Source organism: Oncorhynchus keta, chromosome 13, assembly GCF_023373465.1.
Source record: "Oncorhynchus keta strain PuntledgeMale-10-30-2019 chromosome 13, Oket_V2, whole genome shotgun sequence".
NCBI lineage: Eukaryota > Metazoa > Chordata > Actinopteri > Salmoniformes > Salmonidae > Oncorhynchus > Oncorhynchus keta.
In genome coordinates, this window is record NC_068433.1 from 15,330,447 (window position 1) to 15,343,079 (window position 12,633).

Below are 12,633 nucleotides of genomic sequence, written 5' to 3' on the forward strand. Positions count from 1 at the left end.
AATGAAACTCTTAATGCCAATTGTGTTCCTATTTTCAGGGTGTTATTGCTCATCTGTGGCTGTCAGCCAAGCAGCGCACCTGGAAGGCAGGCACTGCAAGATACATCCCTAACTCGGTGTGGAACTGGATGGTCAGTGCATCAGGTAACTATCCTCCGATTTGGACATGTACTTTAATTTAACATATGAATAAAAAACAATTAAAAGCACTGAAAATAAGAATGAATAGAATATTCAATATAAAGCATTTTCCAAACATTTTGCCCAAACCTTGAACTACAGCTTACATAATGGTAATAGCTACTAGCATAGAAATGTAGAATAGAATAGAAAACAGATGACGATGTCATTTAATATGATGAAAGTAAAAAATGTGCGGCACATTTCAGAAAGCTACCAACTCAACCAACTCTCTCCCCCCTCCTCCCTAAAGCTGACGTGACCCTTGACCCCATGACCAACCACTCATGGCTTCAGCTCTCCGACGACCACCGAAAGGTCCAGGAGGGCATATCCGAGTCCAACCTGCCCTTTAGTCCCCAGCGCTTTGATGCCTGGCCTGGCGTGTTGGGCTGGGAGGGATACGCCTCTGGACGCCACTACTGGGAGGTCGAAATAGCCAACAACGGCTACTGGCGGGTGGGCCTGACCACGGCGGGCGCCAAACGCCACGGCCGCTTCCCCATGAGCCCCCAGATGGGCTATTGGACCCTGTGGCGCAGCACCCACCAATTCTATGCCTGCACCAAGCCTGAGACGCCCCTGCCCCTGGGTCTGATGGCCCGCTGGATGGGGATCTATCTAGACTATGAGGAAGGACAGATTTCCTTCTACAACGCGGAGACCAAGTCACACATCTATACATTTACAGACACCTTCAAGGAGAAGCTGTACCCGGTGTTTTCCCCACTGGACGGGCGCACACTCATCACCGTCATCTCGCCGCACAAGGTCTCTACGTTTTGAAGACATCAGGTTCCTTTGGTTTGTAGGTTCTCCCCAAACATCAGCTCTGTTAGCTTAGTTTCCTTTGACTTTCAATCACTGTCTGATTTGGACATGGAAAACCGTGTGTGTGTGTGTGTGTGTGTGTGTGTGTGTGTGTGTAATGAGCAGCTTGCTCCAGTGACATTCTGTCCGAACTGCACCGTCTGCAGAAACTTACTTCAACAACTTTCTCCCTCTGGTTTTCTCCTAAATTATTACTTTCCCTCCTCTCTCTCTCGCTCTCTCTCACTCACTCTCTCTCTGTCAGCATCAAACTAACTGCCCGGCCAATCAATAACATGAATTAATCAAGGAAGTGCCAAGAAGAAGAGAAAACAATAGGAGAAGCAGTTGACACTGACCATCACAGACTTGGGTTGCGGCATGGGCCCCGTTCCCACATCAATCCCTAGCCTTGGCCTAGACAATTCTGGACAGCCCCTTATAGATCTGAAATAACTGAATGGATAGAATCAAAAAGGAAGGAACTTCACACTCTAATAAAAAGTCTGTTAACACGCACATTTGACAAGTTAGATTTAAACATCAAATGTTTGAACAGCCCCACATTTTTATAACCTTTTTGTAAAATACTGTATGTATATAAATTGCATTATGACACTAAAACAGCTAGCTAAATGGAAGATTGAAAATGTACAATGAGGAGAACTAGTTATTTTAAATCCAGTGGTGTGAAGTACTTAAGTAAATATACTTTAAAGTACTACTTAAGTTGTTTTTTGGGGTATCTGTACTTTACTTTGCTATTTATTTTTTTGACATTTACTTTTACTTCACTACGTTCATAAATAAAATACTATACTTTTTACTCCAGACATTTCCCTGACACCCAAAAGTACTTGTTACATTTTGACAGGAAAATGGTCCAATTCGCACACTTATCAAAAGAACATCCCTGGTCATCCCTACTGCCTCTGATCTGGTGGACTCACTAAACACAAATGCTTCATTTGTAAATGCATGTCTGAGTTTTGGAGTGTGCCCCCGGGCTATCCGTAAATAAAAAATCTAATAAAAATACATTTTAAACCAAATAATTTCAGACTTAAACTCAAGTAGCATTTTACTGGGTAACTATTACTTGAGTCACTTTCTATTAAGGTATCTTTACTTTTACTCAAGTATGACATTTGAGTACTTTTTCCCACTACTGTTTAAATCAACCTATATTACTGTGTATCTACCTATATATGTATGTCTATATTTATTAACTTTATAATGCACTGGCATAATGTGCAAATAGAAAATTGTCACCAAGTACGAATATTTTTGTCTACAAAACATGGATTTATTTGTGTGCATCACATTTTCTCTCTGACTCAAGTCATGGCGCCCATCTCAGTGAACTAATCCACTGGTTCTCAATCCTGGTCCTGGGACCCAAAGGGGGGCACGTTTTTGTTTTTGCCCTATCACTACACAGCTTATTCAAATGATCAACTCAAAACGCTTTGATGATTTGATTCAGGTGTGTAGTGCTAGGGCAAAAACTAAAATGTGCCCCCTTTTGGGTCCCAGGACCAGGATTGAGAACCACTGATTAATCCATTGCGGAGGCCTAGACTAAAAACCAATTTATGCTTTTATCCGAAAATGTGTTCAGAGGGTGTGATGCAATTGCGGAGCCTCCAGGGGCAGACATAGGCCACATCGAGCTCAGTGCCACATCGGCACGCGCCTTCTACATTTTGTAACAATGCGGAGGGCTCTGTATAGGGCGGTACATCCTGTAGAAGACAAACTCACTTCCTTGACAACAGCTCGGCGCTGCTCCGCAAAGCGCAAGAAGTATGAATGAATGCCCTGACTTCTGTTGAGGCGAATCAATGCCCCGACTTCTGCTGAGGCCGTATCACCCACCGTAAGTGCTGCATGGCCAATGCAGACCTCGATTGACCATGCCCAGATGCACAATGGACTTCTCTTTCCAGAATGCGCTTTCTCCCGCCAACTTAATTGTGTAAATTGTTTGCGTTTGATTGTAAGTGTATATCAATGACTCATTACATATCACCAGTAGAAATTCCTATAATTTCCTGGGAATTTGTTAATGTATTCAATATTATTCTAGTCTTCCCGTTTTCATTGTCGGAGTAAGGATGCACATGCATAGAAGTAGGCTAATAGGCTTCCTGGCCTGCGCGCAAATGTATGCATATGAAACTGAGGTAAAGACAGTTTCAAGTTGGATATTCGACGGATATTCGCGCTTTCAAACCACTTGAACCACAGGCTCCAAATAAGTGTCATGATGTTGGAAAAATTGCTCACAACATTGCACGTCTTATTTTCACGAGTTGGACATTAATTCGCTTTCCAAAGCTATTAAATGTGGAATTGTGAGCAGCATTTTGTATTCCTAGTTGAATTAGTTAGGGAGCGTAAACAAAGTACAACCTTTTTTACATTCTAATTTCAATAGCTCCTTGGACATGTGACCTACTGACTTCAAACAAGGTTCAGAATGTCCACTGAGTGGGCCTACATATTGCACACCCTTTAGTTTGTCCATTTTCATCTCACATGGTTTTACATGATTTTTCCAAAATGTAAAATTTCAATAGCTCCTTGGTCATGTCACCTAATGACTTCAAACTAGGTTCAGAATGTCCACTCAGTGAGCCTACACATTGCACACCCTTTAGGTTGTCCATTTTCATCTCACATGGTGTTACGTGATTTTCAGTGGTCACCCCCAAAGCCAACTCCTACTTTGGCCGCCTTTCCTTCCAGTTCTCTGCTGCCAGTGACTGGAACGAATTGCAGAAATCACTGAAGCTGGAGACTCATATCTCCCTCACTATCTTTAAGCATCAGCAATCAGAGCACGTAGCCCATCTCTAAATAGCCCATCCAACTACCTCATCCACATATTGTTATAAATTTATTTGATTTATATATATATATTTTGCTCCTTTGCACCACAGTATCTCTACTTGCACATTCATCTTCTGCACATCTATCACTCCAGTGTTTATTTGCGAAATTATAATTATTTTGCCACTACGGCCTATTTATTGCCTTACCTCCTTAATCTCACTTCATTTGCACACACTGTATATAGATTTTTCTATTGTGTTATTGACTGTACGTTTGTTTATTCCATGTGTAACTCTGTGTTGTTGTTTGTGTCACACGGCTTTGCTTTATTTTGGCCAAGTCGCAGTTGTAAATGAGAACATGTTCTCAACTGGCTCACCTGGTTGAATAAAGGTGAGATAAAAAAATACTGTATATGGGAATGTCTTATGTCCGTCCTACATGTAGTGTTGGTACATGGAATATTCCTCAACTGCATAGATCATAAATTGATATTGCAAATAGAAGTATTTATATTCAACTGACATTTTCAGATATTATTTTGACAAACACACTTTGGGGCTTACAATTCATTCTCTATTGTCATAGAGTTGGTGGGCACCGTCACCTGTGATCTTTGTGATTTGACTTTCTTTAAGCACGTACTGATGAAACTGTCAATTAGTAGTTTTTTCTTAAAGTCTACAAACTATACATTTATTCACTCTGTGTTATGGTTGAATCCAAAATGCTACTTTTATTGTCCTGTAAATGGTTCAGTGCCTTACCTCTACTTGTAAAGAGGTAATAAATTACTACTAGATTATAAGGAATATAAGGAAAACAGCATACAAATTTGGCTTGTGTATTCATTTGCCTATAACTAATCAGAATTCCATTATGTTTACATAAAGAGAATACTTCAAAATGAGAAGATCCTTCCATGGAAAAGACGACTGGGTGGACATAAAGTGGAAATGAGGGTAAATAACTCACACCATGCAGCAGGACACCTTCAGCTGCGAGGTCTTTGTAATGCGGGTTTGATAGTTATATTTTCAATAATGAATGGTGTCTTGACATTGGCCTGTTGGGGGAGGTTTATGACCCCCATAAATACCTTTCCCTCTTCTCTCTCTACTTTATAGAGTTGACTCTTGGAAAGCCTTTGTTAACATAGAGTCTGGTAACATCAAAAGGTGGGAAATGGAACCATGGTAATCCAACCAGTTGAAAACATGCATTGGTACTTAATGAATATGATGTCAGATCAGTTGTTGTCTGAGACATTACTACTAATGATGGTATGACATAAATCGTATCTTGGAAAGTATACACATTCTAGTTATCAGATTCACATGGAATTGTTGTGCAGTTTAAATGTCATTTTAGCTTCTAAAATGAGAGAATTGGTTTGTCATAGAGTAAACTGCTCACTCAGTGGCCCCGCCCAAGTGAACAGGCATCAGTTGTAAACTATGAAACACGCCCTTCTCTTCACCACTATATAAATCCGTTGACGGAAATTCAATATTCTGTTCCAAGGACGTGAGGACTTGCGGTCCCTGCGTTAAAAGGGCAAGATCACCTACAGAACTAAGCCAACCTCAGTGTGAGCTCTGGTTGAACGACAAGAACCTAAAGAATTTAGAATCGAATTTCAATGTGAAGATGACGATCAACACGCCGAAAGGATGAATTTCGACTAAACCAGCCAGAATATAGCATGAGCTTAAAGTATGGCAACTTAGTATGAACTTTGAACTCTTATTCACTAAAGAAGTGATACCTTCTAGCCGATTGAGTTAGCCGCAGCAACTGTAAACGTGGGCTACGAAAGGACGGACAACGTATCCAGTCTAACACACAACAATGATACTATAATGTATCCAGTTTACCACCAGAGACATTCTTCAGAGGACAAGGAAGATCTCTGTTGAGCAACACGGCCTTCCATCTACGACCAACCTATTGAAGCCGCAGCTCAGAGTAAATATTCCTTGCATTTTTTTTCCTCCAAATGGGTAGTTATTTAGAATAAGATTCTCTATTTACGATAACATAGCTTCTCCCTTTGTTACTCAGTCTTCCCGCTCTTTCATTCAAAACCCTTTCTTTGTGTAACCAGCCGTCATATCTGTTCCGTCCGCTAGGGACGTTTTTCTTTATGACATAATTTGTAATCAATGTATGATACATTCTCTGTATATGTAATTCTGTGTGATTATTTAGTAAATAAATAATTAAACCAAATTTTGTATTGCTGATTCAACATGTTAGCCAGGGTTTGTGAAGATAACCAAGAATTTACAACTTTCAGATGAGACTGAATAAGGTGATGATTAATAATTGACTGCTACTGATGTAAAAGACTACCAGGTCTTTAAGAGTTTATTCGGAAGATAACAGCTCTATAAACATTATTTCGTGGTGCCCCGACTTTCAAGTTATTTACATTTACATGATTAGTTTAATAAGGTAATATTAATTACAGAGAAATTATTTTATAGAATACCATGACATATCACTTAATCCGGCATAGCCAAAGACACGACAATGGTTAGCTATTATGTGACAATTAGGTCAAAAACTCTATTTTATTTTTTGGTGTAGATGGCCAAGGAAGTTGCACAGAACTTCCCCAACATCCCCTCCCAAATTGATGTGGAACCTTCAAAAACACATGGAGCAACTGCGAAAAGAAAGGGCTGAGGATATACTAAAAATGTCTGGTATGTAATGACATTTAATTCAAAGTCAATGTAAATTCTTTATTTGTATGTGGTTGTGTGGGACAGCCATATGTTCAGTTCATGCCTATGATTTCAGAGTTCAACAAAGCCAACAACAGCTTCATGTGTGCCGCTGATAAAGAACCTGGATGTAGCCCAAAGACTGACTGGGTTAGTAACTTTATTTATCATGTTTATAATATTTTGAGAACAGTGACGGCATGTAAGACAATTTATGATATAACACAATGGATGGCTGATTTGTCATTCGTCATACTGCATTGATATTTGATATTATTTACAACGTATTACGCTTTGTTTTGATTGAATGTTTTGCATGCCAACGGTGGTCCCATGTGCTGTGCCTAGGAATGAAGACTAAAGAGTTCAACGGAGTAAAGAACACAAACTGGAAGTGCAGTCTTTGTTGTTGAAAATGTAGGCTATACCCCATCCACACTGAAGAGGCTCTGAAATGTACATCAACCAGGGTTAATGTATGCTATACCCCATCCACACTGAAGAGGCTCTGAAATGTACATCAACCAGGGTTAATGTATGCTATACCCCATCCACACTGAAGAGGCTCTGAAATGTACATCAACCAGGGTTAACGTATGCTATACCCCATCCACACTGAAGAGGCTCTGAAATGTACATCAACCAGGGTTAATGTATGCTATACCCCATCCACACTGAAGAGGCTCTGAAATGTACATCAACCAGGGTTAATGTATGCTATACCCCATCCACACTGAAGAGGCTCTGAAATGTACATCAACCAGGGTTAATGTATGCTATACCCCATCCACACTGAAGAGGCTCTGAAATGTACATCAACCAGGGCTAATGTATGCTATACCCCATCCACACTGAAGAGGCTCTGAAATGTACATCAACCAGGGTTAATGTATGCTATACCCCATCCACACTGAAGAGGCTCTGAAATGTACATCAACCAGGGTTAATGTATGCTATACCCCATCCACACTGAAGAGGCTCTGAAATGTACATCAACCAGGGTTAATGTATGCTATACCCCATCCACACTGAAGAGGCTCTGAAATGTACATCAACCAGGGTTAATGTAGGCTATACCCCATCCACACTGAAGAGGCTCTGAAATGTACATCAACCAGGGTTAATGTATGCTATACCCCATCCACACTGAAGAGGCTCTGAAATGTACATCAACCAGGGTTAATGTATGCTATACCCCATCCACACTGAAGAGGCTCTGAAATGTACATCAACCAGGGTTAATGTATGCTATACCCCATCCACACTGAAGAGGCTCTGAAATGTACATCAACCAGGGTTAATGTATGCTATACCCCATCCACACTGAAGAGGCTCTGAAATGTACATCAACCAGGGTTAATGTATGCTATACCCCATCCACACTGAAGAGGCTCTGAAATGTACATCAACCAGGGCTAATGTATATCCCATCCACACTGCTATACCCCATCCACACTGAAGAGGCTCTGAAATGTACATCAACCAGGGTTAATGTATGCTATACCCCATCCACACTGAAGAGGCTCTGACATGTACATCAACCAGGGTTAACGTATGCTATACCCCATCCACACTGAAGAGGCTCTGAAATGTACATCAACCAGGGTTAATGTATGCTATATCCCATCCACACTGAAGAGGCTCTGAAATGTACATCAACCAGGGTTAATGTATGCTATATCCCATCCACACTGAAGAGGCTCTGAAATGTACATCAACCAGGGTTAATGTATGCTATATCCCATCCACACTGAAGAGGCTCTGAAATGTACATCAACCAGGGTTAATGTATGCTATACCCCATCCACACTGAAGAGGCTCTGAAATGTACATCAACCAGGGTTAATGTATGCTATACCCCATCCACACTGAAGAGGCTCTGAAATGTACATCAACCAGGGCTATAAAGAGAAAGTTAACACTGTGAAATGTTTCATACTTACAGTGCCTTGCGAAAGTATTCGGCCCCCTTGAACTTTGCGACCTTTTGCCACATTTCAGGCTTCAAACATAAAGATATAAAACTGTATTTTTTTGTGAAGAATCAACAACAAGTGGGACACAATCATGAAGTGGAACGACATTTATTGGATATTTCAAACTTTTTTAACAAATCAAAAACTGAAAAATTGGGCGTGCAAAAGTATTCAGCCCCTTTACTTTCAGTGCAGCAAACTCTCTCCAGAAGTTCAGTGAGGATCTCTGAATGATCCAATGTTGACCTAAATGACTAATGATGATAAATACAATCCACCTGTGTGTAATCAAGTCTCCGTATAAATGCACCTGCACTGTGATAGTCTCGGAGAGACTATGTGAGATGAAAATGGAGGTGGGGGTGACCAGTGAAATTCATGTAAAACCATGTGAGATGAAAATGGACAAACTAAAGGGTGTGCAATGTGTGTCTATGCCATCGGGTTAGCTACAACCTGTTTTGAAAGTGTTAGGAGTAATGGTTAAAAAGCTATTGAAATTTGAAATGTTTGATTTGTCACGATGTTGATGGTCCCTAACTGCTGTTGGTGGATGTAAGGAAAACTACAGGCAAATATCCAACCTAAAACTGTCTTTACCTTGGTGCAGATAAATGTGTCCATTTGGGGGTCTGATTGTGTTTCTGATTGGCTTAATGCACCACCGCTAATGACCTGTGGAGCTTCTCAAAGTAATGTTTTCTTCAGCTCAAACAGCAAGCAAACAAAGTCTATTTTTACATCCATTGAAAATTACAACAGTTCCTCAATGCATTAGAAAAACTTTCCAGCTATCTCCCTTTCCATAACAACTCAGCGTGAAGGGGAAAAATGTCATGCCCTGATGACAGGAGCTCAAGCAGTAGAACGTTTGAGGTGAGGTTACTCAGCTCCGGTGAGCTCCTGCCAAAGTCAAGCACTGCTTCTTATCCCTTGTGCAAATAGCAATGTTTTTATTTTTTGGCTCTATGCAGGCTATTTTTACATATTTGGCAAAGGTTTATAATTTTAATTTAGAATTGGATAAAATTTTGATTAAAAACATTGCAATGATTTTGAGATATGAAGATGTTATTATAAATTAAATTAAACTGTTTAATGAAAATGCATATAAAAACCATAACTGGCACGCAGATTGGTAGAAATGGTCAAATAACTTGTCATTCCACATGAGAAATGTGGCCGACTCCACGTGTAGCCTAACACCGGCAACTTCTGGAGAGTAACATCAGAATCTGTGACAGCCAGAATGACAATAGTTAAGGTTTTTTCTTATTTTTATCTATATCTCGTGGCGCACTCTCGATGCATTTGTCTTATTTCATCAAACCGTAAGCTTTAAGCATCAGACAAGCTCAATGAATAAAGTGGATTTTATTCAAACACATAGGGTGTGTCTATATACGGAAAAATACAAGTTTAAAAATGTTCAATAAATTGGTCGAAAGAACTTTCGGTTCAACAATATTTTTTTTTAGTCAGGGACGGCCATAGACTCATGTATATGTCCTTTCACTTATCTTTATCCAACCATTTATTGGCAGTTTATAGTGGTGATGGTCATGGTGCATACCAAGGTCACATTACATGTAGTTCTGTCCTTGAGCTGTTCTTGTCTAATGATGTTCTGTATTATATTTTGTGTGGACCCTAGGAAGAGTAGCTGCTGCTTTTGCAAAATCTAATGGGGGATCCTAATAAAATACCAAATTTCATATGAGACAATTCAGTATATTACAAGTGTGGCTGCCAATACAGAAACATCTCTATATAATGTGATACTGATGCCTAGAGTTTCAATGCGTGAGCACACTCCCCTCCCCCTCGAGATAACTACCAATAGTATTGCAATATCTACAAGGGTGGGAGTTGAGTATGTTTTAGTTACTTCAATGAAAAGTTCTAAAAGGTGATGATTTAAACGGGTCCCATAAGTGGGTGTATACCGGAGGTTTTTGGTACCATGTGTTTGGCATTAGGCCTCACACATCTAGGGTCCGTGGGCCTCACAGTCCACATCAAACAGACCCGCCCCGTTGACTTTTCCACATTTTGATACGTTACAGCCTTATTCTAAAAATGTATTTAAAAAAAAATGTTTACTCAATCTACACACACTACCCTATAATGACAAAGCAAAATAAAAAATGGAAATATCACATTTATGCAAGTATTCAGACCCTTTACTCAGTACTTTGTTGAAGCACTTTTGGCAGTGATTACAGTCTTGAGTCTTCTTGGGTATGACAATACAAGCTTGGCACACCTGTAGTTTCTCCCATTCTTCTCTGCAGATCTTCTCAAGCTCTGTCAGGTTGGATCGGGAGAGTCGCTGCACAGCTATTTTCAGGTCTCTCCAGAGATGTTCGATAGGGTTCAAGTCCGGGCTCTCGCTGGGCCACTCAAGGACATTGAGACTTGTCCCAAAACCACTCCTGCGTTGTCTTGGCTGTGTACTTAGGGTCGTTGTATCTATACAGGTACAGGTACAAATGTATCTATATCCACAGTAAAACGAGTCCTATATCAACATAACCTGAAAGGCCGCTCAGCAAGGAAGAAGCCACTGCTTCAAAACCACCATAAAAAAGCCAGACGACGGTTTGCAACTGCACATGGGGACAAAGTTCGTACTTTTTGGAGAAATGTTCTCTGGTCCTATGAAACAAAAATAGAACTGTTTGGCCATAATGACCATCGTTATGTTTGGAGGAAAAAGGGGAGGCTGGCAAGCCGAAGAACACCATCCCAACCGTGAAGCACGGGGTGGCAGCATCATGTTGTGGGGGTGCTTTGCTGCAGGAGGGACTGGTGCACTTCACAAAATAGATGGCTTCATGAGGACGGACAATTATATGGATATATTGAAGCAACATCTCAAGACATCAGTCAGGAAGTTAAAGCTTGGTTGCAAATGGGTCTTCCAAATGGACAATGACCCCAAGCATACTTCCAAGGTTGTGGCAAAATGGCTTAAGGACAACAAAGTCAAGGTATTGGAGTAGCCATCACAAAGCCCTGACCTCAATCATATAGAAAATATGTGGGGAGAACTGAAAAGGCATGTGCAAGCAAGGAGGCCTACAAACCAGCTCTGTTACACCAGCTCTGTCAGGAGGAATGGGCCAAAATTCACCCAACTTATAGTGAGAAGGCTACCCAAAGCGTTTGACCCAAGTTAAACAATCTAAAGGCATTGCTACCAAATACTAATTGGGTGTATGTAAACTTCTGACCCACTGGGAATTTGATGAAAGAAATAAAAGCTGAAATAAATAATTCTCTCTACTATTATTCTGACACTTCACATTTTTAAAATAAAGTGGTGATCCTACCTGATTTAAGACAAGGAATCTTTACTCGGATTAAATGTCAGGAATTGTGAAAAACTGAGTTTAAATGTACTTGGCTAAGGTGTATGTAAACTTCCGACTTCAATTGTATATTGACAATGTACTTTGACATTGAGTCAATAGATCATAATAGCCAACTAACACAGCCGAGATAGATTGATTGCATTGTACATTGCCTTCAGAATGAGTTCACAACCCTTGAATTCTTCCACATTTTGTTGTGTTACAAGGTGGGATTACATTTTTTTTTATCAACTAAGTGGAAGGAAATTTGTTTTAAAAAACAATTGAACAAATAAAACACATATATATATATATTGATTCCTTCGGGAAGTATTCATACACCTTCACTTATTCCGCATTTTGCTAGAGCCTGAATTCAAAATGGATTAAATAGAGTTTCTCACCCATTTTTATTTTTATGAATTACAGAAATATCTCATTAACAAAAGTATTCACAACCCCTGAGTCAATACATGTTAGAATTACTTTGGCATCGATTACAGCTGTGAGTCTTTCTGGATAAGTCTCTAAGAGCTTTGCACACCTGGATTGTACAATATTAGCACATTCATTTGAACATTCTTCAAACTCTGTCAAGTTGGTTGTCGATCATTGTTAAACGGCAATTTTAGATTACTATAGATTGTTTAGACGATTTAAATCAAAACTGGAACATTCAATGTCATCTTGGTAAGCAACGTTGGTGTATATTTAGCCTTGTATTTGAATATTGTGCTGATG

At 40.0% G+C, this 12,633-nt stretch overlaps 1 protein-coding gene and 1 long non-coding RNA gene across 2 annotated transcripts; both read left to right on the top strand.

Moving 5' to 3' along the window:
- The first annotated feature begins 6 nt into the window (after window positions 1–6).
- Window positions 7–2,058, top strand: LOC127906733 (E3 ubiquitin-protein ligase TRIM39-like). Its single transcript, XM_052459431.1, has 2 exons — window positions 7–144; window positions 434–2,058. Exons 1-2 carry the CDS (start codon window positions 129–131, stop codon window positions 964–966), a joined length of 549 nt encoding a protein of 182 aa, XP_052315391.1. The 5' UTR covers window positions 7–128; the 3' UTR covers window positions 967–2,058.
- Window positions 2,059–6,484: 4,426 nt separating this feature from the next.
- LOC127906889 (uncharacterized) lies at window positions 6,485–7,937 on the top strand. Its single transcript, XR_008063042.1, has 2 exons — window positions 6,485–6,710; window positions 6,909–7,937. It is a non-coding gene; the product is annotated as an uncharacterized LOC127906889 (long non-coding RNA).
- Window positions 7,938–12,633: the final 4,696 nt, after the last annotated feature.